At 56.7% G+C, this 26,269-nt stretch overlaps 3 protein-coding genes across 3 annotated transcripts; all 3 read right to left on the bottom strand.

Annotated features, from left to right (window-relative positions):
- Positions 1 to 818: 818 nt before the first annotated feature.
- On the bottom strand, positions 819 to 4,311 carry LOC126049970 (outer dense fiber protein 3-like). The gene is made up of 6 exons (XM_049827150.1): positions 4,080 to 4,311; positions 3,081 to 3,281; positions 2,759 to 2,860; positions 2,280 to 2,401; positions 1,711 to 1,851; positions 819 to 905 (listed from the first exon to the last, which is right to left on the bottom strand). The coding sequence occupies exons 1-6, from the start codon at positions 4,309 to 4,311 to the stop codon at positions 819 to 821; spliced, it is 885 nt and encodes a 294-aa protein (XP_049683107.1).
- An 8,275-nt stretch (positions 4,312 to 12,586) lies between these two features.
- Positions 12,587 to 18,588, bottom strand: LOC126049898 (uncharacterized). Its single transcript, XM_049827025.1, has 11 exons — positions 17,873 to 18,588; positions 17,266 to 17,419; positions 16,756 to 17,012; positions 16,282 to 16,367; positions 15,778 to 15,866; positions 15,569 to 15,692; positions 15,046 to 15,169; positions 14,464 to 14,599; positions 14,017 to 14,431; positions 13,604 to 13,729; positions 12,587 to 13,053 (listed from the first exon to the last, which is right to left on the bottom strand). The coding sequence occupies exons 2-11, from the start codon at positions 17,384 to 17,386 to the stop codon at positions 12,987 to 12,989; spliced, it is 1,545 nt and encodes a 514-aa protein (XP_049682982.1). The 5' UTR covers positions 17,387 to 17,419; positions 17,873 to 18,588; the 3' UTR covers positions 12,587 to 12,986.
- A 3,805-nt stretch (positions 18,589 to 22,393) lies between these two features.
- On the bottom strand, positions 22,394 to 25,891 carry LOC126049745 (outer dense fiber protein 3-like). Its single transcript, XM_049826670.1, has 6 exons — positions 25,660 to 25,891; positions 24,656 to 24,856; positions 24,334 to 24,435; positions 23,855 to 23,976; positions 23,286 to 23,426; positions 22,394 to 22,480 (listed from the first exon to the last, which is right to left on the bottom strand). Exons 1-6 carry the CDS (start codon positions 25,889 to 25,891, stop codon positions 22,394 to 22,396), a joined length of 885 nt encoding a protein of 294 aa, XP_049682627.1.
- Positions 25,892 to 26,269: the final 378 nt, after the last annotated feature.

Genomic DNA, 26,269 nt, shown 5'->3' with positions numbered 1-26,269 from the left:
AAGCAGAGCGCTGACTCCTGGCGCTGACGTCCTCTCATCACGACGTGCCCGTCTGCAGGCTGCTGCACTGTGCAGCCCTGGTGAGGGCCAGATCCCGCCGGCAGCTGGGCCATGGATCGGCGGGTTCCTGGCCACGGTGGCCAACACCTCCTTGCAGTCAGGCATGGTCTTCTGTGCTCCTGCTGACCTCCACCCCTTCTTCTGCGATTTTTGTCTCCTCCATCCATTTACTCTATCTCCATTGATGATAGAGTTGTCCCCTCACTCTGGCCATTGGCAAGTGGGGCAGCACAGGAGTCTTTCCTGGGCCCTGAGCAAGAACGTGCACTTTTATAAGGTGACCCAGAGGACGCAACTGTCATCATGTCTGTTGGACTCCTTCTCCTCAACTGTTGTCGTTCTGGGGACTCGCCTGTGCTATTCAGCCCACGGCAAGAGGTCACGCCGAGCGGCTGTGTTTCTGGCTGCACCCTGGAGACAAGCCACCCGCGTGCACTGAAATTGGGGTGCCCAGGTGGGCTGTGTCCTCGGGGGCAAGCCTGTGCCTGCGGGACGCTCGGCCGTCGGGTGAGAGTGCGTGGGGAAGGGCCGGACTGCTTTCACGGGGCAGCGTTTAGCTGCGGTCAGGTGAAACGGTGCTGTCAGAGCTCTCTGCCTTGCTTGCGCTGTTGATCTCGCTGCTCTCCCCTCGACCTCATCTTGCAATGTTTGGCTGAGGCATAGACACAAAATGGGGACGGCCCATCGTCCTCACCCTCGCGCACCCCCTCTCTCCACAGCTGAAGGTGAACAGACCAGACCTTTGGGGGTATGTTGTTTTATTGCAGAGATAGTAGAGGAGTTGTGTAGAGGGAATGGCGGAGTCCAAAAGTGGGAGCAGGGGCCTGGGGCTTGATCAGCGTCACCTGGAAGGGGAAAAGCGAGAAGAAAAAAAGGTGACCGTGGTGCCTTGTTCACAAGAAGACTTTTGTCTTCAGCAAAGGCCGTCTGGCATAACAAGTTGATGGCTGTGCATTTGCCGTTTGCCGTGCGTTGCTGTGTGCGTGCCCGGGCACTTTCAGCTAACTCCCCCTGTGCCAGTGGCACGCTTGATGGAAACCTCCTGTGGGATCAGGACGTTTCTAAGGGTCTGCTGCTGTTACTGATTGGCATTTCTCCCTTTTTGGAGAGGCATATAAAGGCAAGAGAAAAAAAAAAAGAGTTTAGGGGCACGTAAAATCCATCCCTCGAGCGTTATCAGAGGGCCGCTCAAAGCAAAGAGCCTGTGTTTGACACAAAATGGAGCAACATGCCCACTCCGTCTGGCAGGGCAAGCTCATGGCTGGAGCATGGCTGCTCCAAGTCCAGAGCCTTTCTAGCTCCAGCCAGACTTTGCTAGACGCCGCTGCCCTCCCAGCTGATCCCCCCTGCGTGAGAAAGGTCTGCCCTTGGCTCCGCTTGTGCCTTCTGCAGCAGGGTGTCCTCCTGAAGAGCTTGTAATGTGTGAGCATGTGTCAGCACTGAGCGCCTGAGCTAGTGCAGAGGCAAAGATGTGTTCTTTGGCCTCACTCTGCTCGGCTTTGGGCCAAGGCAAGGGAGCAGGCCTGCTGTCCTGCGGTTTGTCACTCCAGTAAGGTGGTCTGGAGTTCTGAGAAGCCCCGTTGGAAGGGGCAGATGCTTAAGGGCTGGTTGTTGCAAAGCAGGGGAGGAGATTTGGGCAGGCTGCCTTACCTTTCCCGGGCAGTAGTCTGCCGGTCCTGGCTTCACTGTTTTGTCGCCTCCAATTCCGCTTTTGCTTCCCATCGTGTACACGGGAGCCCTTTTTTTGTAGGTGTCCACTTCCACCTTGGGGAATGCAGCAGGACCTGGCGTCTGTAAGAGAGGCAGGGAGGTTGTTGGGTACAAAAGGCAGCAAACAAGAACAACAAAAGTTGATTCTTGCTGGGTGCCCACGCAGGCTGCGCTAGTTGATCTGGCTGGCCAGAGAAGTGGTGTGAGAGGCACGGAGCGATTGGAACAAGGGCCCCTCCTGTTCCCCTGCAGAGAGGCAGATTTTGCAGGGGAGAGGGAGATTCCCATTACTGCCGATGAGTTTTGCCCCACCAAAACTGTTAGGGCTGGAAAGCGAGGGACTGCGGGTGTTGGCGTTGCTGTTGGCAGTAGGAGAGCCACGGGACCCACGGCTTCTTGGGTGCTGCTGCTGGTGCAGGGAAGTGGGCATGAAGAGAGGCTGCAGCAGGAGTCAGAGCCCTCCGGCCCTGAGGAGAGCAGCTGCGAGACAGCAGAGAAGTGTAGCTCACCTTGGCGAGGTCTTCAGCAAAGCTGTTGTGCTTACTCTTCCCTTTTATGGAGTAGCAGGGGCTGGCGTGGGTGTAGGCTGTGTTGGGTCCCACCAGCCTGGGCAGGGTGTAGGTGCCAGGACCTGGAAGGGGAACGGGAAGAGAGCGTGTGTGAGTCCGGCAGGGAGAGGAGCAGCGCCTGAGTGGGAGAGAAGCAGCCTGCCAAGCCTGCTGCAAGGAGCTTGAAGGATGTCTCGCCCCTCTCCCAACACCTCTGTCTTTTGTCACACGTGGCGTGTGTCGGCAGCTCCAAGCCTGAGTTGCCGGTTCTTTTGTGGGATGGGAGGAGATGGTGCTCCGGGACATCAAGCAAGCTCGTCAAGAGACCCTTGCGCCCTGCTGTGTAGGCTTTTCGCTAGGCCTGTCAAAAAAGCTGCCCGGCAGGTTTTCTCTGGAGGACAGCGGGCTGCAAGCGTGTGTATTTCCCCGAGTTCCCTTACCTGGAGTTTCACTGGTTTTGAAGGCCTTGTGCCGGAAGGCCATGGACGGCGCCGGCGCGCATTTGTAGAGGTGTTGGTTGGCCTTGTCGGTGGAGTAGTCACCTAGGGAGAAGCAGAGAAAAGCAGGGAAGCTGGGCTCTCTTCCTCAAGCCAAAGAGGAAAGGTCAGGAGGAGGTGCTCAGCCACGTTTGCCTTCTGCCTGGAAACCTCTGAAGCTCCTTCGGGACGCGAGCTGATGGTTTTGTGCCCCGGTAGCACAGGGCAAAAAGGCAGGTGTGCTGCTTGTGTCGCCTGGAAGAAGTGCTGGAGAAATGGTACTCACTTGGTCCAGGGGTGACCTCGGTCGTTATCTTGGGAAGTCTGCCCATGTGCTGTGCCGGAGCCACGTACTTCCCGTTCCTGGTGATGGAGGGCTGGACGTAGTACCGAGGGCCCGGGGAGCAACTGTCTGTGCCGGGAGGTTTGGCCCTTTGGAAAGTGTACGCAGGGGCTTTGGTTTTGGTGGGATTGTGAACCAGGTAACCTAGGAAGAAAAGCCTGTGAAAGGACACCTGCCTGCAACTCCATAGTTAAAGCTAGTTTCTAAGTGGAGTAGCTGGAGTTGCCGGCCACAAGAATTTCCCTTCCTGTGTGGTTTTTGTCCTCCAAGAATGATACCGGCAGGCCAATACAATGGTACAATGACTTCCGGCAAGAACAGTGTAGGCACTGTGCAATTAATCAGAATACCACCAAAATGCAATTATTATGAAGTATTAAATCCCCAAACAGTTGCCACGCTAACTTAAAGCAGATGTAAAGATTGCCTCTATCACGTTTTGCTTTCCCGCAGCCCCAGTGGGAAAGAAATTGAAACCTTCCTGCTACTATGGAGGAGGAGAGGAAGAAAGTGAAGGAGAAGAAGGTGGTGAAGGAGAAGGTGGTGTTGAAGGAGAAGAAGAGAAGATGAAAACGGGGGAGAAGAATAGGAAGAGAAGATGAAGTAGAATAGGAGAAGACGAAGAAGGAGGAGAAGAAGAGGAGAAGAGAAGGAGAAGAAAAAGAAGAGAAGAAGAAAAGGATGAGGTGGGAGCAGGAAGTTCAGAGCAAAGACAGAGAAGAAGCTTCCTCCTGTGCTGCTACGGCCACCTCTGTGCTCAGCAGAGTCCGGCAGCTCTTTTCCCGGCCTTTCCCCGGAGCAGCCTGAGCCTTCCTCTGGCCCACCTGCGTGCTTGCTGCAGCTGAGAGCATGGAGGCTTGGAGCAACGGGGAACGGAGCCGTGGCTGCTTGTCCCCCAGAGGCAGCGGATGTGGTGCACCCCGCTTGCGACGGTGGTTTTACCTGTTGTCCCGGGGATCGAGTACTTGGGTCCCGGGCTGGTGAACTGGGCCATGATGGGGCCGCGTGGGCGATGAGGTCTCCAGGTGCCCACCCAGGCTCCGTCCACGTCGGAGGCAGCTACTGAGCCTATGGCAAGAGCAGGAGAGTTGCCGAGGGGCTTCCCTGGCGGAGGCCCGGCGTGAAACCTCCCCGGGAGGAGCAGCAACGCTTCACCTTTCTCCATCTTGGCCATCGGACTGGGTGCGGATGAGCTTGTTGGCCGCTGCACCTCTCGGTCGCAGAGCACGGCGAGAGTGAGGGCAGGCAGCGATCGCGCAGGAGAGGTTGTGGTCTCGGCTGCCAGGTGGCCTTGGGGAGAGGCCTTGGCTCGTCACGGAGACGCCCAGTGACGTCATAGAGCTCCGGGCGCCTGTCGTATGGGCTGTTGCATCATACGGCTGATGGGGAGCTGGGGACGTCCAGCTGGCAGGGCCAGACCTTGATGAGGTCTGCACGGCAGAAACATGCAACGAGGGAAAAACTGGTGTGATTTCTGTGTTTAATCTGGCAGCCTTGTGTTCTTATACTGTTGGGCTGACCTAATAATAGGAATGTAGCTTTGAACACCTGGAACTTCTTTTTCGTGTCCTATTTTCCAGGCGTCCCTTAATCTACGGTTTTCCTCCTAGGGAGGGTGAGTCGGGCCCGGTGTTAGCCAGCAGAATTTGCTGCTGGCGGCTCTCAGTTAGCGAGGTTTAGGAATACCTCTGTGGTGCCGCTTTGGGGAGTTTCTCCCTGGAAATCGAGGCAAGAGAGCCCTTTCCCAAGGTGCAGAAGAAACCGCGTAGACTTGTGTGTACCTTCTAGGTCATGCAAGTAAAGCGAGATGCCAGCCAGAGATCGGGAGTGTGTTCACATTTCTCCCCGATAAGTCAAATGCCCTATTTTTCATGGGTTTCTCACAGGAATAAGAATCGTGAGCGGGCACAGAAGGGTTTCTGTACTGGGCCTGGCTGGGATACAGGTAATTTTTTTGTCATTGCACCCTGCACGGTGCTGTTTTCGGCGTTGACCACACACCGATGTTTAGCTGCTGCTGAGCAGTGCTTATGCAGAACCAAGGTCTTCTCTGTTTCTCACTCTGCTGCCCCAGGGAGCTGGCTGGGAGGGGACACAGCAGAGACAGCTGCCCCGAGCTGACCGAAGGGGCACCACGGTCCATACCACGTAGTGTCATGCTCAGCAAGAAAACCGGGACTGGGGGAGTCTTTCCAAGGCAGCCACTGCACCAAGATGGCTGGGCATCTGCCTGCTGGTGAAAGGTGGTCTGTGGTTGCTGTCACATCCGTTGGTTTCCTTTTTTATTTCTTCCTAAAGCAGGACGCTACCTTATTTACTTGTAACACCGTTCCTACGTTCCGTGGGATGGGGCTAGAGGTAGGTTACGCAAGCCATCAAGCCACTGTCTGGAAGCACCAGAGCCTTTTGGGTACTGTTTGTCACCATGGTTTGCGTGAGGAGGAAACTAAAACACAGAATAGACGGCGAGAAATTTAACCTGCCATGGTGATAGCTACAGTGAACAAGCACGATTTTGTGCTTTACAAAGCATCGTTTTTAAAATTCAACCCTGAGTTTTTTCAAGTGTAAAGCCTTATTTTTATAATGCAAGCCTCAATATTAGGGCAAAAAGCATAAATTTAAAAGACCAAAGCCTACTTCTGGGGGTGCAAACAGTCATTTTAAGGTCCAGACCCACAGATATGGAGTACAAAAACTAATTTATTAGTTCCAAGCTCCATGTTTAAGGTTCAGAGACTCATTTTAAGGGCCCAGAGCATCATTTTTAAGCCCCAAAGTCTGATCTGGAAGGACCACAGCCTCATCTGTAGGGTCTAAATCCAAACTTATACAGTCCAAAGCCTTATTTTTACTTTCCAAACTCTTAGTTTTGCCTTCCAAAGCCTCATTTTAGTTTCCAAAACCTTCACTTTCAGGGTGCAGAGGCTCAGTGTTAGTTTGCATAGTCTCATTTTCAGGGTCCAAAGCCTCTTTTTTAGGATCCAGACAGGCATTTTTAGGGTGCAAGCTGCATCTGGAGTGTCCAAACCCTCATTTGGAGCATCCAAAGCCCACTTTTAGGGCTCAAAGCCTCAGGCTTAGGTCCATAAAGCTCAGGCTTAGGGTCCAAAGCTTTGATTCGAGGATTGAGAGACTTCAATTGTAGGGTGCCAACCCTCATTTTAAGGTACAAACTCCTCACTTAGGGCTCAAAGCCTCATTTCCTTAATGTCCGAGGCATATAATGAGCATCCAAAGACCCAGTTGTAGGGTCCAAAGCCCCATTTTAGGGCCAAAATCCTTGGGTTTAGGCTTTAGAAACGGCCCTTTGGAAATGCTGACTCATATGGGCCCTAGCAATATGAAAGAGGGGGTCTCAGGATCCCTGGGCCCCCACTGCCTGCGGCTGTCTGAACCTCTGCCAGCTCTGGCTGGGAGACAGGAATCGCCAGGGAGAAGGGGGTACTGGGGGGAGGTACTGGTCCGGCCAACTTGGGAGGGTCCGTACCAGTCCCTGTGCCCTTGTGCTCTCTCTAGTTAGTGCACAACAGGAAGAGGGTGGAAGAAGACCTCTGGCAGAGGCTGCCGTACCTGCGGGACACTCAAGCCACCTTGCCAGAGGTGGCCATCAGGTTCATCGGTGGGCCACAGTCCCCAGGGTTCCTCTTCTGCCAGCCTGGCCCCAGTCCCCACCACCGCATTGGCAGCAAGGTCTTGCCGCATGGCACCCGAGGAACCTGAGCAGGCAGAAGCTGCGGGATATCTGTGACGGCGAGGAGGGGCTGGTGGGGCAGGGGACGGGGCCTGGGCAGGGTGCCATGGTCTGGAGGGGACTCCTGGGGGTCTCTGCAGGCAGTGGGGGGTCATGTCTGCTCTGCTTCCTTCTCTTGCAGCCCTTCTGCCCTTGGCGAAAGACCCTGAACTCTCGGTCAGGACTCTGGCAGCGGAGGCCATCTTCATCCTGATAAGAGAGATGCCAAGATCAGGATGGAGCCTGCAGTCACTGTGCTGCTGGCCCCTGGTGAGCCCTGAAGAAGTGAAATCCTCCTCTGAAAAACAGCTGTATTTTACGAAATTATTTTTTTTAATAAAGCTGGAACAACAAGCCCAGTCCCATGCTGTCCTTCCCATGGAGAACACCCAGAGTGTGCTGAGCAGACAGTGTCATTCCTGGCTTGTGCTGCTGCCTGCAGGACAGCAGACCGGGACCCAGGGTGTCCTTGCGGCAAAGCCCCAGCTGCTCCGCTAGACCACAGAACCCGGAGAGGAGGAGGAGGAGGAGGAGAGAAGCTTTAGCCCAGCCTGCCTCTCCTGAGACATCTCAGGGCACCCGTACTCTGCCAGGTCGGCAAATTGTCGTTTGTCCTGGCATCAAACCCCTCTCTTTTACAGGGGAGGTGTGCTGGTTTGGGCTGGGATAGAGTTAATTTTCTTCACGGTAGCTGGCATGGGGCTATGTTTTGAGTGGGAACAAGGGGTTATACCAGATGTCCCGAGGGGGGACAGCCCAAAACTACATAAACCAAGTGGGGCAGGAGCAAAACTGCCTCCAGTCACCTCGACTGGTAATCTGGCAAAGCTGTGGCTGATAGAAAGCTGACAAACCCTGGAGGCAGGAGAAAATGTGGGTCACAAGTGGTGTTCCCCAGGGCTCAGTATTGCGGCCGGCTCTGTTTAATATCTTTATCAACCATCTGCATGAGGGGATGCAGTGCACCCTCAGCAAGTTTGACGACGACACCAAGTTGGGAGGGAGGGTTGGTCTGCCTGAGGGTAGGAAGGCTCTACAGAGAGATCTGGACAGGCTGGATAGATGGGCCGAGGCCAATTGTATGAGGTTCAACGAGGCCAAGTGCCAGGTCCTTCACTTCGGTCACAACAACCCCATGCAGTGCTACAGGCTTGGGGAAGAGTGGCTGGGAAGCTGCCTGGTGGAAAAGGACCTGGGGCTGCTGGTTGACAGCCGGCTGAATATGAGCCAGCAACGTGCCCAGGTGGCCAAGAAGGCCAACGGCATTCTGGCCCGTATCAGAAATAGTGTGGCCAGCATGAGAACGGAGGTGATTGTTGCCCTGTACTCGGCATTGGTGAGGACGCACCTCGAGTCCTGTGTTCAGTTTTGGGCCCCTCACTACAGGAAAGACATGGAGATGCTGGAGCATGTCCAGAGAAGGGCAACCAAGCTGGTGAGGGGCCTGGAGCACAAGTCTTACGAGGAGCGGCTGAGGGAGCTGGGGGTGTTTAGTCTGGAGAAAAGGAGGCTGAGGAGAGACCTTATTGCTCTCTCCAACTACCTGAAAGGAGATTGTAGTGCGGTGGCTGCTGGTCTCTTCCATCAAGTAACTTGTGATAGGACAAGAGGAAATGTGTCCACCGGACAAGCCCACCAGGACTGGACCCCTCGGCTGACCGGACACCTCAGCTGACTGAACCAAGGCTGGACAGACCCAGGACCGGTGAAATCTTTCTCTCTTCCTTTTTCTCCCTCTGTCTTCTTCTCTCTTTCCTTTTACTTTGCCACAGTCCCTACACCTCATCCATTTCAAGATATAAACTGTTGACCAAGTCTGAGACCAAGAGTAGATCCAGCCGCCCCTAGACCCTTCTCTGAGGAGGAGTCTGGAAAGCAAGGGGGTCTGCTCTGACCCTCCTGACTCAACGGGAGGGATCTCCTTATTCCCTCAGTTGATGTATATGGTTACACGGTTTACAGAAGTAGTCTGATGCCAATTCCTGTTGTGAGAAACCCTGCCACCTACTACCACGCCTCCCCAGTTCAGTTGCCTTCGGTCATGAATAAAATCTCTAACCGATCGTTTGGTGTCGTTTCACCTTAATTTAGCCCGAGGGAATTTCAAATTAAACACGACTCCCTGGTCTGTCCAGTCTGGGTCGTGACAGGCCCTCACTGCTCGTCCCCCAAAATCACAGACCCCGGCCCCAGCGATTTTTGACACGCTTCAACTCTGTCTCCTTCTCGATAAGGCTATAACCCATTTCCCACCCTCGTTGCCCAGGTTAGTGAGAATTGGAGCAAAGTGGCAAAGCTCCTTTCCTTGGAAAGTTGAGGTCGGTGTCACGTCTGTCTTTGTGACATGAATAATTCTGCAGCTTATGTTTCTACAGTAGCCAAAGGCCTTTCCCCGTTCCTCAGCTCCAGGTCCTGTTCTCCAACGTGATTGCTGCTGCACCAACTGTAGGCTTCCTTCTTGCAGAAAAAGCCAAGAAATCCTTTTTAAGAGAAACTGCAAACACCTGGTCAGGAACATGCTCCTCAGAGCTCAGGAGAGCCAGAGCAGTACCCGTTACTGAGGGCTTGAGTCCCGTCATACGGCCTTTAGAGCAAAAAACCCACACATGCTCTACGGCAAGGTAACAGGGGGCCTGGGAAATGTCAGTCATCCAAAAGGATTTCCCTCCCGTTGGAGACCAGCACGTACCTTACTAGTGCAGGAAGGAGAAGAAATTTGGTTGCAGAGTGACGGCTGAACAGCTCCGCGGAATTTGGGGCAGAGCTGGAAGGCTGAATCAAAGCATAACGGTGACCAAAGCGCAAAGAGAATCCCCTGGCCTGGCTGTACAGATGTGAACTACCCTCTGCTCTTCAGGCAAACTACAGGTGGTCTTACGGTGTGTGCATTGAGCGCCTTCCTGACAGGCCTTGATGCAGCATGCGAGTTGCTTCATTACAGTAGGGAGCAGCTGTCCTCTCTGAGGAAGGCAGGGGAACCTGGGAGACCCGATGGGCTTTCCTGCCAACAAAGAGGCCGGAAAGGAGGGACAGAGGGTCCAAAAGAGAACTCGGTGGCAGCGCTTTGTCCTTCTGCTCTTGCCTGCTGTGACTGGGAAGATGTGAGCTCCAGGCGCCTGTCCTATGGGCTGTTGCATCATACGGCTGATGGGGAGCTGGGGACGTCCAGCTGGCAGGGCCAGACCTTGATGAGGTCTGCACGGCAGAAACATGCAACGAGGGAAAAAACTGATGTAATTTCTGCGTTTAATCTGGCAGCCTTGTGTTCTTATACTGTTGGGCTGACCTAATAATAGGAATGTAGCTTTGAACACCTGGAACTTCTTTTTCGTGTCCTATTTTCCAGGTGTCTCTCAATCTATGGTTTTCCTCCTGGGGAGGGTGAGTCGGGCCCGGTGTTAGTCAGCAGAATTTGCTGCTGGCGGCTCTCAGTTAGCGAGGTTTAGGAATACCTCTGTGGTGATGCAGATTGTGGGAGTTTCTCCCTGCATCCGTCCCCTCTCCAGCACTGAGGCAGGCATTGGGAAAGCTCGGTGCTTGCCCCTGCATCAGCACCTTCATCTCACTCAGAGGTGGGGATACAGCACTGACCTTCCAGCACCAGGAATTGTCAGGTAGGCAGAATGATCCCCCCGTCCATCCAGCGCTGCAAAAAAGAACGCCTGCTTTCTAACACTCCAAAATTGAGCCTTAGAGAGTTTCTGAAGCGCCGACTTAACGGTAACAGTCTCAGTTAATCCCAGGAGCCACAGGCCCTGTACCTGCTGCCATCGCCTCCTCTCCATCAACTGTTTTCCAGCCTCTTCCACCTCACCCCAGCTCAGATGCTCAGGGCTGACGGGGGGCTGGCGACCCTCGGGGCAGCCGCAGGAACCGCTCCGACCTTGGTTGTGGGGTTGTCCCTGGGGCTGGGCGCTCGGGCCCAGGGCTGGCGACCACGGAAGGGCCCGTGGGCCGTGAGGAATCCAGGTCCCCCCCAGCCCCGTCCACGCTGGGAGATACCTGCCCCTGCCCCTGCCCCTGCCCCTGGTCCTGGTCCTGGTCCTGGTCTTATCCCCATCCCTATCCCTATCCCTATCCCTATCCTTATCCCTATCCCCCTCCTCGCCCCGGCTGCCCCCACCCCATCTCTCCGCAATTTCTCCTCAGGCTGCTCAGCCTCCCGCCCCCTCTATCTGTGACTGACAGCCAGCCTCCGGCTCCGCTGATTGGCTCAGCCGTGGCCAATGGCGCAGCTGTTGCCAGGCCGGCAGGGGCAGATGAGGCCTCTCCTCACAGAGCTGCCCCCTGCCGCTGGCGAAGGTGGACGGATGGATCCACGGAGGGATGTCCGTGACTTTTTCTCGGAATGCTGTCCCGGAGCCCAGCCAGAACTAAGGCCGTGCCTTCCCCACCCCGCTCTTCCCCCGCCTTGTTAGGTCTCCTTGTTGCCACCAGCTGGTTCCCAAGGCTGGGCCCGGTCCGCTCTCCTGCAAGCCAGGGCTGTGGCCTTGGCTTTTCGCCCTGCTCCCTCCCCTCAGCATCCTCAGCTCCACCACCTCAGGGTCACTGCAGCCAAGGCTGCTGCCGACTTTCAAATCCCCAACCAGTTCCTCCTTGTTCACCAGCACCAGGTCCAGCTCAGCACCTCTCCTTCTGGGTTCCTCCCCCTCCTTCTGGGGTTCCTCCTCTCCTTCTGGCTTACTCCATCTTCTGAGTTCCTCCATATCCTTCCGTGTTCCTCTATCACCAGCACCAGGTCCAGCAGAGCACCTCTCCTTCTGGGTTCCTCCATCTCCTCTGGGTTCCTCCAACTTCTGGGTTCCTCCCTCTCCTCTGGGTTCCTCATCTCCTTCTGGGTTCCTCCCTCTCCTCTGGGTTCCTCCATCTCCTTCCGTGTTCCTCTATCATCAGCACCAGGTCCAGCAGAGCACCTCTCATGGGTTCTTCCATCTCCTTGTGGGTTCCTCCATCACCAGAACCAGGTCCAGCAGAGCACCTCTCCTTCTGGGTTCCTCCATCTTCTGGGTTCCTCCCTGTCCTTCTGGGTTCCTCCATCACCAGCACCATGTCCAGCAGAGCACCTCTCCTTCTGGGTTCCTCCATCTCCTCTGGGTTCCTCCACCTTCTGGGTTCCTCCCTCTCCTCTGGGTTCCTCATCTCCTTCTGGGTTCCTCCCTCTCCTCTGGGTTCCTCCATCTCCTTCCGTGTTCCTGTATCACCAGCACCAGGTCTAGCAGAGCACCTCTCCTTCTGGGTTCCTCCATCTCCTCTGGGTTCCTCCCTCTCCTTCTGGGTTCCTCCATCACCAGCACCACGTCCAGCAGAGCACCTCTCCTTCTGGGTTCCTCCATCTCCTTGCTTCCTCCATCACCCGTGCCAGGAACTGCACTCTAGAAGCGTTCTAGATTGCCTAAGCCCTGCTGGACCGTCCTTCCAGCAAGTACCAGGGTGGTTCAGGTCCCCCATGAGGACCAGGGCCTGTGAACGTGAGGCTTCCTTCTTTACTGGTTTGAAGAAGACCTCAGCTACCTCTTTCTCCTGAACAGGAGGTCTCTAGCAGATCCCTGCTAACACAGCAGCCATCTTGGTCTGTCTGCTGACCCTGAACCACAGGCTGGCTCCTGTCCCACCCCAAGCAGGAGGCAAGTACATCTCCTCGCCTTCCCGGCCGGTCCTTCCCGACAAGCTTGCGTCCCTCCACCGCAGCCCTCCCACGGTGCCATCTATCCACCACACCCCCATGGTCCTAGCATGGTCACAGCCCTGTAATCCCACGCAGATTCTGGCCCTGCGAGTGGTTCTCCACGTTGCGTGCGGGAGTGTGCGGGCACTTCAGGGAAGCACCAGCTGTGCTGGTTTCCCTGGGAAGGGGGCGAGAGCCTCCTCCACCGTGCTACCTCTGTGTTGGGATGCGCGGGAGAGGGGCTGCACGTGTTTGCGCTGTGGGGTATGCGTGGACTTTACTCCCTCCTGCCCCTACGAGCCGTTCTGGGATCACGCACGGGGGGTGTGTAACCCCTTTAGACCATCACCAGGCACAGACTAGTCAGTCCAGCTGGGAACAGCCCCAGAGCCCTTTATTTTGTATTTTTAGGTGGATCTGAGAAGCTGAGAAGCCTCCCAGCCCCTTTTTGCTAATAGCCACTGCTACAGCCGCCGCCTCCGGCACCTTCTCCTCCACTGCGGTACCAGCATCGCGTGCTAGGGAGGAAGAAAGAAAGCCTGTGACCGTACGGACAGGGAGAAGGCAGAGAAATCCTGCATGCGTCACTCAGGCCACCGGTGATGGGATCTGCTTGCGACAAAGCCTCCAGTTGTCTATGAAGAGGGGAGGCCCCTGATGCCCGAGGCCCTGAGAAGGTCCCAGGTGCAGCTGATGAGCCTGGGGCTGAGTCAAGTGGGGCAGAGACCTTGGGGGTCCCGTACAGGGGTGCCCCTCGGGGCAAGGTGTCTTGGGGCAGGACTGTGCGAGGGGAGGACGTGCTCTCTGGTTTGGAACGGGGAAAGGCAGCCATCGGAGGGATCCCTCTGTCTTCAGCCAGGACTTTCACGTCCCACATGGAAAGCCAATTCTAGGTGCCCAGGCAGCCCCCTTGGCTGCCAGGGAGGTCCAGCCCAAAGCCAGCCTCCAGAACCTGCTTCTGTCTCACCAGGGGTGTCAGAGAAATGCCCTCTTTCCCCCAGGGCTGCCCTCGGTGGAGGGACGGGCCTCGCAGCCGAGGAAGCACCATCCCTCTTTGGAGATAGTTACCAGGGGAACTGCCTCTGCTGCTCCAGCTTCCGCTGCTTGTTCTCAGTGACATTCCTGAAGATGGTCCTCCGTTCCTGATGCGGCTCCAGCCTTCTGAGGACCTGGGCCGCTCGTGGGGAAAGGTGGCTGCAACAACAGGGAAACGTCATCCCTCAGCCTCTGCCGGAGACCCCGTCTGCCTCTGCCCTCGCACAGCCCCTGCACCCACCCGGTGCTGCGTGTACTCAGCCTTTCACCCTGCGGTGAGCTTTGGGTCTTAGCTGCGGGGGTAACCCAGGTCATCCCCGCGTTAGGAGACATCGGAAGGTGTCCTACGCAACCCCAGGACGCAGGGACGGGGGACACGGACATCCCTGCGGGGTCACGGCCGCTCGAGTGCCCCCAGGCTGCGGCCGGAGCCGGCGCACACTTACTCAGGCTGGAGTCTCTGCAGCTGGGCGGCTGCTGCCATCTCCTCTGCTGGGAGAGGGCTTTCAGCCTTCCTCCACCTCCCGCCGACCTCCTTTCTCCTGGGCTGGGCTGGAGGGTGGGGAGCCCGAATGCCTTCAGTGCTGAGCACCTGCCGAGGAGGAGACGCTGTCAGCAAACCAGACGGCAAACAGAGGTGCCGTTTCCCAGAGGACCTCTCGAAAGGAGCCTGCAGCGGGACCTGGGAGCCGGGAGGCTCAGCACCAGCGTGCCCGTCATCACGGCTGACAGCTGCTTTTGCCCCTCGGGTCCTGCTGCCAATCTCTCCCTCACGGAGATGAGCGGGCAAACCCCTGCCCTGCGGCTGCGTGTCAGTCCCGCTCCCACCCCCCTGGAGACCTGCCGCCCCGACGGAGAGGGCTGCTGCTGCTCTCAGCGGTGTCAATCGCTGCCCTGTACCTGGGGTGGTTGTTGGTCCTCCCCTGCAGACCAGGCCTCCCATGCCGCCCATTCTGCCTTTGCTTGCTGTCGCCGCTCTTCCCACCGGGTCTTCACTCGCTCCCACTCTGCAGACAGCTTCCAGACCTCCTGGAGGGGACAGAAGCGCAGCAGCAGTCAGGATTAGTCTCAGCTCCCGGCAGGGCTTCCCTCGGGTCTGACCCGCGTTGGTGCCCCTTGCCTCAGCCGGTTGGTCAGCAGCGCTTTGGCCCTAACAGATCGGGGGCCGTGGAGTCACGCCAGGCTCCTCAACTCATGGCAAACACAGCGGAGTGACCAAAGACCTCCACTGTCAATGACCTAGAAAGGACTTGTACATTTTCCATAGCCCCTGGCCAGAAGAAAAAGTGTTTCATGACAACCCGGGGGCAACAGCAGGCGGGAAGGGTGTGCAGCACCTTCCTTTTCCTGAAGAAGATCTGAAGGAGGTGACGATGAACGCACACCAAGGGACCCTTTCAGGACGGCTCTCTGCACAAAGAGGCTTTTGCCGAGTCTCGAACAGCACGGTAGTTACAGCAAGGCAGAGCACGTACCTGCAGCGCTCTCCTGCAGCCTTCAGAAGACGGGAGCGCAGCGGTGGGCCTGGCTGGAGGAGCTGGCTTCTGCCTGCTTGCCTCCTTCGTCCTGGGGGAGCTGCCTGGACATGGTGGGAGCAGACTGCAAAGAGACACCAGGAGTCGGCGTGAGCGTGGGGCAGGTGGGTGCCCCACGCTCTCCATCTGGTATCAAAGCTCCCCAGGCTGGCAGAAGAAGCGGTGGAGGTGGGACCGTTTCCCATGGCAAGGGGGGGCCTTTCCTGAGCCCCATCGGATGGATGGGAGAGGACCACCTCAGGTCTGCTGTAGGAGCAAGCAGAGTAATGTGGCGTGCGCTCAACCTCCGCTGCCTTCCCCACTATGGGGCCTGTGATGGGGCAAACAAGCTCATGAAAACCGTGGGGCACGTGCCAGGCACCTTCCCGAGTCCCTACAGACGGAGTCTCCAAAGGGGACATCTCTCCTACGTGGGCGCAAGGGTCCCCTTCATCCCTTCCACCCCTTCCCACAAGGGTCTCACCTGGCAGAAGGCTTCTTCTCCGTGTCTTGCTGCCTGGTGCCCGGCCCCTGGTTTGGCAGCGCGGGGAGGGAATACTTCACCCGCCTCTCCAGCAGCTTGTCAGGCGCCTGGCTTCCCTCTGTACCTGGGAAAGGAGGAAGCTCTTCAGAGCAGCCCCGTGGGGAGTGCGTTTGAACCGGGCTCTGGACAGCAAGGACCCCTTCCCGTACCTCTTCTGACCCTGTGCTTTTCTGCAACCTTCTTGTGCCAGGCGGAGAAAGCCTTGGACGCCGATCTGCTGATCACCAGGAACTGAAACCTGGAACGCGAATGATGACACAGGCTTGAAGAATGGTGACCTCCTACCTTCTGCAGCTTGCCAGCACTAATCCTCCCGACTGTCGTGCGAGGCGTCGCATCCCTTTTCCTTTGTGGCCCTGCACAGGTTTTATCGGCAATCTCCCCCAACCCAACGCTGCCTCACCATGTGCAGTTGGCTCTCGCTGATGGCAATGACAACAGGCTGGGCGTGAGAAACACGATCACGATGCCGGGTCACTCCAGGAGAATACACGCATAGTGCCAGCTCAGCATTAGTTAACCAGAAACCAGTCGCTTCACGATTGATCCCTGACTCGATGCCGAATGTCAAGCCCTGACAACGCGTGCTCCTGAGCAGGAGCTGGGAAGCCGCCCGCTCGGCCGGTCAAGGGCTGCAGAGGAAAAGCACTCACCTCGGGAACGCGTGGGCAGGAGCAGCCTGCATCTCCTGAGCGGCGGTCGCTCCACCGGAGACAGCTGCCCCAGGCATCCACAGCCTCTGCAAAGTGACACAGACCTATCAGAAGGTTTCCAAGGCAGTTTCCTCTTGGCTCCCTAAGGAAGCAGACCTGTCTCCCGCTCCAAAAGCAAGCCGCTTCTCCAAACCTCTCCGCCAAATCCTCCTCCATCAGCGTTAGCCCTTGCTCTGCTCTGGAGAAGCTGCACAGCCAACACTGAGACCGCGCAATAACACCGCTGGGCTTTTTGTAGGGCAAGGACCCAGAAGAAACTTTCTTTGCTAATGGAGAAGTCAGCGGGGGCAAGCACGGGGAAAGGTGTTTGACTGTCCTGCCACGTCCAGGCTGGCCAACGGCGACCGGGTTGCTCACCCTTCCTTAGGCTTCCCAAAGACACGGAAGCAGCCCTCAAAACCTCGAGCAACTTACAGTGTGAAGCAGCGCAATCCGGCTGGCCTTCCTCTCCAGCCCTGTGACGCAGTCAGAATAGAACCGCATGCACAGGAGGTCGTCGTTGCAGGACAGAACACCAATGTCCTTGAAGGCGAAGGAGAGGCGCTGCCCGTTCTTCAGTTGGGAAGAGTACAAGAGGATGGTCTCTTGCACGCAGTCCTTCACCACGTGCTGTGGGAAGGAGGTGGCTCGCGACAGCCGCTTGTAGTTCAGCGGCTTGATCTTGACGTTGCCTGCGAGGAAGAGGAACGTGGTCACTGTCACAGCAGGCCAAATTTCCACGTAAGATTCATAACAAAATGCCAGAGGGAAGGGTGCTCACAGAAACAGCCCTTGGGGAGCGGTTAGTTTTGGGGGAGCTCAAGCCACCCCCTGACCTTTAGAGGCAGTTCCCTACTTCTCCCAGCCCTTCCCAAAGAGCCGAGAGCACACGTTCCCCCCCCAGACATGGAGGGGGAAAGCGGAGGGTGGCCGCTGCTTTCTCACCGGGGATAACCACTGTGGGGAACGCGAGCTCCTGCAGACACAACACATCAAGCTCCAGTCGGAAGACGGGTCTTCGAACCACATACACCTCTTCTTTGCCCTGGAATTGCTCTTGGACCATAGCGAAGGTCCCGAGTCCTGCGACCAGGACACCCTGCCCAGGAAAAAGACAAAAAGGCTGATGAGCGAGTACTTCAGAGATGGGAAAAGTAAAAGCTTAGGAAAAGGCCTGTGTTCTCCATTTGTTTTCTTGCCCTCCTCAAAATATTCGCTAACATCCCTTGGCTAGAGAAGATCCCAGGCAATTCCAGCACAGGGAGGGAATACCCCTGGGACTGATTCCCAGGGATTATCCTTGGCGTGGCACCAGCATAATTGCCTGCCTCTCTGCTCGGCCTCTCCGCTCTGACCACAGCGAAGGGTGAAGCCCTATCGTGTGCTGAATTCTTTCTCAGACTAGATCTGGACTTGGTTTCTCTCCCGGTTGACCAAGAAGCAGCTCTGGGCACACGGGCTTGTCTCAGTGTGCCGCCACGATGCTCAGGGAGGGCTCGCTTCCCGGGGTGCAGGCCCTCTGGGGCAAAGGGGGACCAAGACGCCAGCCTACCTTGTCCTGCTTCAGCTGTCCCAGGATGTACGCAGACACAGCATCCCAAATAGCCACAACCTCTGGAAAGCAAAGGAAAGAGGTGTCGGGCTCCGGGCCAGCCAGCTCACAGCCTCTCGGCAAGCTCCTCGCCCAGGGGTTGACAGATGCCAGCGTCCGCAAACAGCCCAGACAAACGCGGCCACGGCTGCGGAGCTGGGCTGTGCCCCAATTTCCGACTGCTAGCCGTACTCTGCTCCCGGGGCAGGGCTGGGGTACAAATGGGGATGTGGGAAGGGCTCAGGACAGGGGCTGTGGCCATCTAACCCCCAGAAAGCCTTGGCACCCCAGAGCCCAGGACGTGATCTGCCAGCATGGTGGCACAAGGGGGTCCCACGGGGAGGACGAGAGGTTCTCCCAAAGGAGACTTTGTTCAAGGGAAAGGGCTGATTTACAGCACAGGCATTTCCAGCCAGCTCGCGAGAGCCCTGTGGGAGCTGTAGCTGTCCCCCCCAGCCCCCGGGACGCAGAAGCCCTCTTCATCCCAGAGCCAGAACCCCACGAGGGGCCAGCTTCCAGGGAAAGCTGGCCCTGGATGGCCCCCCTCGCAAGGGGACGGAGCCATTCCCAGGGGAGCCTCAGGGCTCCGGACAGCACCAGGACCTGGTTGCCACGTCGTCCCCCGAGTCCAGTGGGACCCCCAGGCAGGGCTCTCGCAGCAGCCCCCAGCCCTGTCCAGTCACCCCCACAGCCCGGCACCTGCAGCTTTTTCCAGAGGCCAGCCCCCATGCAACCCCTCAGAATGGAATTCCCAAACCCCTTACCCTTGGTGGAGAGATGCAGGAGTGTGGGGAACAAGCTGCTGAGCTCCAAGCTGATGGCCACGGTGCAGCAGCCCTCCATCGCGCCTGCCGCTTGTCCTCCGCTCAGGAAAAGGGATGCTCTTCGCAGCTCCGTGCCCAAAACTCCTCTCCGATGTGCCCCTGCTACTCTGCCGGTCACAACGGGTCCCCCCAGCGCAGCCCCGCTGCCTCCCGATCCCGCTCCTGGCTGTGGAGCAGTTCTGAAGCGCAGCAGTGGGGAGCCCCTGAGCAGTGCCCAGCAGCGCCCAAGCCTCGCCGGGAAGTGCCAGCAGCGCTGGGGAGACCTCCCTGGGATGCGGGGCATCCCTCTGTGACATCAGCCCGCATCATTTGAAGGTGCATTATGACGCCAGCAGGGAGCCGGCACAGCTGGGGAGAGAGAAGATGGATTTCCCTTCTTGTCCTGGGAAGCAGTCATCCCCGTCCTCTCCGAGTTGCTCCGGCAGAGCTTGCCGCTACCTGTGCTGGGAATCGTTGGGATGAATAGCCTGGCTTAGCACTAGAAGCTAAAGGAGTTGAAGCCTCAGGCCGCGAGAGCTGAGCGAGAGTCAACTTTTGATAAAGCTAATGCTGCTAACCCAGAACTAGCTGAAACTGGCAGATGGGAGCAGAATGAAGACGACCAAGGAAACGATTCCAAGAGAATGACATAACTTCAGAAGAATGCCAGCCCAGTGTGGAATAATTGCTGGAGGTGACTTATTGATATGTCCCCCCGCCTCTCTTAAGGGAAGGTGAGCCTCCATGGTGGAATACAGTGGATACGCACGGAATCTGTTCCATAATAATTCCCTAAGCAACATAACCTGCAACCTTAGATGTCAGCAACACAAGGGGAGCTTGGTGTGCTGACTCTGAGGAACAACACAGAGGGCGGAGCAGAGCGGAGACACCGTGGCCAGGCTCTGCAAAATCACCGCAGGGATGGGGAACTGGAACCATAGGAACAAGAATGGAAGGTTCCTGCATTGAATCCACTACAGCAAGGAGGCGAAACAATGGGGTTCTGTCAACGCTGTTGTCTTACTTCTGATTTGTAAGCGCCCAGCTCTGGAGTACTGACATGGAACATTGCTCATTATAATAGCAAAACACACCTCTGTCCCAAAAGCTACCCGCCTCTAAGGTGCCACCACCCCTCACTGAGCATGCGCTCTGAATTTTCTCTAGCATAGGCCATTAAAAGTAAAGCGAGGAGATTTTACACCAATCATAACAAAGGTATGTATGACTAGAGTCACTCAAGCTCCACCTAAAAAGAAGAAAATAGTATAAAAGGGCTTAGAGAGGAGGAATGCTGGGGAAGATACCATCGTAGACAAGTCGGGAGGACATCGCTGACTTCTGGCATCAGTCAAGGGGCTGAACGTCTCTTCCCCCCCCCCCCCCCCCCCCCAATGAGATGCCTACTGGGTGAGATTCGGACCCTCAGTGATACCGAGTGCTCCCCAGGAAACTCAGAAATCTCTGTAGAGTTTTTCCATAATTTAGTGTGCTTGTAGTCGACTGCCTTATTATTTGCACGTGCTTTGCAGACAGTGTACGTGTCACCGGCAATCCAAAAGAACCTGTACTCCTGTTGCTTTAATAAACTGTACTATTCATTAAAATCTAGCCGTGATAGCTCGCTGAACGTGACTAAATTGAAAGGACAGTGCACTATCAGTGCATCTGTAATCGTGATAGTTCAATAAATCGAACGTGACCGGACTTAGAGTGCTGAATTGTGCACCACTCAGAATCTAAGCCTGGCCGCCCCCAGCCCCTCTGATATCTGAGGACAAGCTGGAATGCACGGGCGTTTATTTTCTGCCAGACTTCATTACGCTTTAATGCACCAGTCCCCTTGTCACCATTACTGTGTCACCGTGTAATCATCACTGTGTCACTATCACCGTTGCCATGTAACCATCGCTGTGTCACTGTCACCATCACCATCACTGTGTCACTGTGTCACCATCACCATGTCACTGTCACCAACCCCACCATGCAGTACTTGGCCCTCTGGGAATGGGGACACCATTAGTGTCAGTGTGTCACCATCACCACCTCACAGTACCCATCCTGCTGATGGATGGCGGCACTGTCACCGTGCCACCGTCACCATGTCAGTGTCACCGTCACCACCCCGCGGTACTCGCCCTGCTGCCGAGTATGTTCGAGTATGGCTGAGGGCTGGTGCGGAGCCCCTACGGGCAGGACATGGCCTGGGGGGTGTCCATGCTGCAAGGTGGGGGCGGTAAGGGGGGGACATGTCACTCTCACTCCTCTCGGTATCCACAGACTCCTGAGGGGTGCTTGGGCTCCTCTTTAATTAGGACATAAGCAGAGTCTTTGCCTATGTCTCAGGATGACGGGTGATGCCATCCAGGCCCCAAAGCCACCAGCTGTGGGTCCTATACTGCACGGCGGCGACTCGTGGAACGACCGACTGTCACTCCCTGCTCTACCGCTCAGGGCTGGGCTCACACCACCAGATCCCACAGCTCCAGCTTCCTACCTGGCTCCCTCTTCCCAGATTGCCTTCATTGCAAGGCTGCCGTGCAGTCTGATGGAGCGAGCGAGTATTGCTCACGCTTATGAACCGCCCCCAGCAGGCAGGATGCCTTGGCATGGGCTGCGTCAAACAGCCGTGCTCCTGGGATGCAGCCGTCACCTTGGGCTGCAGGTTCCTCTCTTGCTGCTCTCCCTGATGATCTGCACCCCGGCTGCATCCCTCTTCCCGGGCCACTTGCTCTCCCCGGACGCCTGCTGCAGCTCCACCTTCCTGCGCAGGCTTCTGTCCAACTTCCCCAGAGGGGACAGACCCATCGTTGTCTGCTGCCGCATCCTGCGACTCTCCTGCTTGGCTTCTCTCATGGAAGCAGAGCGCTGACTCCTGGCGCCAACGTCCTCTCATCACGACGTGCCCGTCTGCAGGCTGCTGCACTGTGCAGCCCTGGTGAGGGCCAGATCCCGCCGGCAGCTGGGCCATGGATCGGCGGGTTCCTGGCCACGGTGGCCAACACCTCCTTGCAGTCAGGCATGGTCTTCTGTGCTCCTGCTGACCTCCACCCCTTCTTCTGCGATTTTTGTCTCCTCCATCCATTTACTCTATCTCCATTGATGATAGAGTTGTCCCCTCACTCTGGCCATTGGCAAGTGGGGCAGCACAGGAGTCTTTCCTGGGCCCTGAGCAAGAACGTGCACTTTTATAAGGTGACCCAGAGGACGCAACTGTCATCATGTCTGTTGGACTCCTTCTCCTCAACTGTTGTCGTTCTGGGGACTCGCCTGTGCTATTCAGCCCACGGCAAGAGGTCACGCCGAGCGGCTGTGTTTCTGGCTGCACCCTGGAGACAAGCCACCCGCGTGCACTGAAATTGGGGTGCCCAGGTGGGCTGTGTCCTCGGGGGCAAGCCTGTGCCTGCGGGACGCTCGGCCGTCGGGTGAGAGTGCGTGGGGAAGGGCCGGACTGCTTTCACGGGGCAGCGTTTAGCTGCGGTCAGGTGAAACGGTGCTGTCAGAGCTCTCTGCCTTGCTTGCGCTGTTGATCTCGCTGCTCTCCCCTCGACCTCATCTTGCAATGTTTGGCTGAGGCATAGACACAAAATGGGGACGGCCCATCGTCCTCACCCTTGCGCACCCCCTCTCTCCACAGCTGAAGGTGAACAGACCAGACCTTTGGGGGTATGTTGTTTTATTGCAGAGATAGTAGAGGAGTTGTGTAGAGGGAATGGCGGAGTCCAAAAGTGGGAGCAGGGGCCTGGGGCTTGATCAGCGTCACCTGGAAGGGGAAAAGCGAGAAGAAAAAAAGGTGACCGTGGTGCCTTGTTCGCAAGAAGACTTTTGTCTTCAGCAAAGGCCGTCTGGCATAACAAGTTGATGGCTGTGCATTTGCCGTTTGCCGTGCATTGCTGTGTGCGTGCCCGGGCACTTTCAGCTAACTCCCCCTGTGCCAGTGGCACGCTTGATGGAAACCTCCTGTGTGATCAGGACGTTTCTAAGGGTCTGCTGCTGTTACTGATTGGCATTTCTCCCTTTTTGGAGAGGCATATAAAGGCAAGAGAAAAAAAAAAAGAGTTTAGGGGCACGTAAAATCCATCCCTCGAGCGTTTTCAGAGGGCCGCTCAAAGCAAAGAGCCTGTGTTTGACACAAAATGGAGCAACATGCCCACTCCGTCTGGCAGGGCAAGCTCATGGCTGGAGCATGGCTGCTCCAAGTCCAGAGCCTTTCTAGCTCCAGCCAGACTTTGCTAGACGCCGCTGCCCTCCCAGCTGATCCCCCCTGCGTGAGAAAGGTCTGCCCTTGGCTCCGCTTGTGCCTTCTGCAGCAGGGTGTCCTCCTGAAGAGCTTGTAATGTGTGAGCATGTGTCAGCACTGAGCGCCTGAGCTAGTGCAGAGGCAAAGATGTGTTCTTTGGCCTCACTCTGCTCGGCTTTGGGCCAAGGCAAGGGAGCAGGCCTGCTGTCCTGCGGTTTGTCACTCCAGTAAGGTGGTCTGGAGTTCTGAGAAGCCCCGTTGGAAGGGGCAGATGCTTAAGGGCTGGTTGTTGCAAAGCAGGGGAGGAGATTTGGGCAGGCTGCCTTACCTTTCCCGGGCAGTAGTCTGCCGGTCCTGGCTTCACTGTTTTGTCGCCTCCAATTCCGCTTTTGCTTCCCATCGTGTACACGGGAGCCCTTTTTTTGTAGGTGTCCACTTCCACCTTGGGGAATGCAGCAGGACCTGGCGTCTGTAAGAGAGGCAGGGAGGTTGTTGGGTACAAAAGGCAGCAAACAAGAACAACAAAAGTTGATTCTTGCTGGGTGCCCACGCAGGCTGCGCTAGTTGATCTGGCTGGCCAGAGAAGTGGTGTGAGAGGCACGGAGCGATTGGAACAAGGGCCCCTCCTGTTCCCCTGCAGAGAGGCAGATTTTGCAGGGGAGAGGGAGATTCCCATTACTGCCGATGAGTTTTGCCCCACCAAAACTGTTAGGGCTGGAAAGCGAGGGACTGCGGGTGTTGGCGTTGCTGTTGGCAGTAGGAGAGCCACGGGACCCACGGCTTCTTGGGTGCTGCTGCTGGTGCAGGGAAGTGGGCATGAAGAGAGGCTGCAGCAGGAGTCAGAGCCCTCCGGCCCTGAGGAGAGCAGCTGCGAGACAGCAGAGAAGTGTAGCTCACCTTGGCGAGGTCTTCAGCAAAGCTGTTGTGCTTACTCTTCCCTTTTATGGAGTAGCAGGGGCTGGCGTGGGTGTAGGCTGTGTTGGGTCCCACCAGCCTGGGCAGGGTGTAGGTGCCAGGACCTGGAAGGGGAACGGGAAGAGAGCGTGTGTGAGTCCGGCAGGGAGAGGAGCAGCGCCTGAGTGGGAGAGAAGCAGCCTGCCAAGCCTGCTGCAAGGAGCTTGAAGGATGTCTCGCCCCTCTCCCAACACCTCTGTCTTTTGTCGCACGTGGCGTGTGTCGGCAGCTCCAAGCCCGAGTTGCCGGTTCTTTTGTGGGATGGGAGGAGATGGTGCTCCGGGACATCAAGCAAGCTCGTCAAGAGACCCTTGCGCCCTGCTGTGTAGGCTTTTCGCTAGGCCTGTCAAAAAAGCTGCCCGGCAGGTTTTCTCTGGAGGACAGCGGGCTGCAAGCGTGTGTATTTCCCCGAGTTCCCTTACCTGGAGTTTCACTGGTTTTGAAGGCCTTGTGCCGGAAGGCCATGGACGGCGCCGGCGCGCATTTGTAGAGGTGTTGGTTGGCCTTGTCGGTGGAGTAGTCACCTAGGGAGAAGCAGAGAAAAGCAGGGAAGCTGGGCTCTCTTCCTCAAGCCAAAGAGGAAAGGTCAGGAGGAGGTGCTCAGCCACGTTTGCCTTCTGCCTGGAAACCTCTGAAGCTCCTTCGGGACGCGAGCTGATGGTTTTGTGCCCCAGTAGCACAGGGCAAAAAGGCAGGTGTGCTGCTTGTGTCGCCTGGAAGAAGTGCTGGAGAAATGGTACTCACTTGGTCCAGGGGTGACCTCGGTCGTTATCTTGGGAAGTCTGCCCATGTGCTGTGCCGGAGCCACGTACTTCCCGTTCCTGGTGATGGAGGGCTGGACGTAGTACCGAGGGCCCGGGGAGCAACTGTCTGTGCCGGGAGGTTTGGCCCTTTGGAAAGTGTACGCAGGGGCTTTGGTTTTGGTGGGATTGTGAACCAGGTAACCTAGGAAGAAAAGCCTGTGAAAGGACACCTGCCTGCAACTCCATAGTTAAAGCTAGTTTCTAAGTGGAGTAGCTGGAGTTGCCGGCCACAAGAATTTCCCTTCCTGTGTGGTTTTTGTCCTCCAAGAATGATACCGGCAGGCCAATACAATGGTACAATGACTTCCGGCAAGAACAGTGTAGGCACTGTGCAATTAATCAGAATACCACCAAAATGCAATTATTATGAAGTATTAAATCCCCAAACAGTTGCCACGCTAACTTAAAGCAGATGTAAAGATTGCCTCTATCACGTTTTGCTTTCCCGCAGCCCCAGTGGGAAAGAAATTGAAAACTTACTGCTACTATGGAGGAGGAGAGGAAGAAAGTGAAGGAGAAGAAGGTGGTGAAGGAGAAGGTGGTGTTGAAGGAGAAGAAGAGAAGATGAAAACGGGGGAGAAGAATAGGAAGAGAAGATGAAGTAGAATAGGAGAAGACGAAGAAGGAGGAGAAGAAGAGGAGAAGAGAAGAGAAGGAGAAGAAAAAGAAGAGAAGAAGAAAAGGATGAGGTGGGAGCAGGAAGTTCAGAGCAAAGACAGAGAAGAAGCTTCCTCCTGTGCTGCTACGGCCACCTCTGTGCTCAGCAGAGTCCGGCAGCTCTTTTCCCGGCCTTTCCCCGGAGCAGCCTGAGCCTTCCTCTGGCCCACCTGCGTGCTTGCTGCAGCTGAGAGCATGGAGGCTTGGAGCAACGGGGAACGGAGCCGTGGCTGCTTGTCCCCCAGAGGCAGCGGATGTGGTGCACCCCGCTTGCGACGGTGGTTTTACCTGTTGTCCCGGGGATCGAGTACTTGGGTCCCGGGCTGGTGAACTGGGCCATGATGGGGCCGCGTGGGCGATGAGGTCTCCAGGTGCCCACCCAGGCTCTGTCCACGTCGGAGGCAGCAACTGAGCCTATGGCAAGAGCAGGAGAGTTGCCGAGGGGCTTCCCTGGTGGAGGCCCGGCGTGAAACCTCCCCGGGAGGAGCAGCAACGCTTCACCTTTCTCCATCTTGGCCATCGGACTGGGTGCGGATGAGCTTGTTGGCCGCTGCACCTCTCGGTCGCAGAGCACGGCGAGAGTGAGGGCAGGCAGCGATCGCGCAGGAGAGGTTGTGGTCTCGGCTGCCAGGTGGCCTTGGGGAGAGGCCTTGGCTCGTCACGGAGACGCCCAGTGACGTCATAGAGCTCCGGGCGCCTGTCGTATGGGCTGTTGCATCATACGGCTGATGGGGAGCTGGGGACGTCCAGCTGGCAGGGCCAGACCTTGATGAGGTCTGCACGGCAGAAACATGCAACGAGGGAAAAACTGGTGTGATTTCTGTGTTTAATCTGGCAGCCTTGTGTTCTTATACTGTTGGGCTGACCTAATAATAGGAATGTAGCTTTGAACACCTGG

Source organism: Accipiter gentilis, chromosome 23 (genome assembly GCF_929443795.1).
Source record: "Accipiter gentilis chromosome 23, bAccGen1.1, whole genome shotgun sequence".
NCBI lineage: Eukaryota > Metazoa > Chordata > Aves > Accipitriformes > Accipitridae > Astur > Astur gentilis.
Note: the sequence above shows the minus strand (reverse complement) of the source record. Positions and strands in the feature narration are given on the sequence as shown.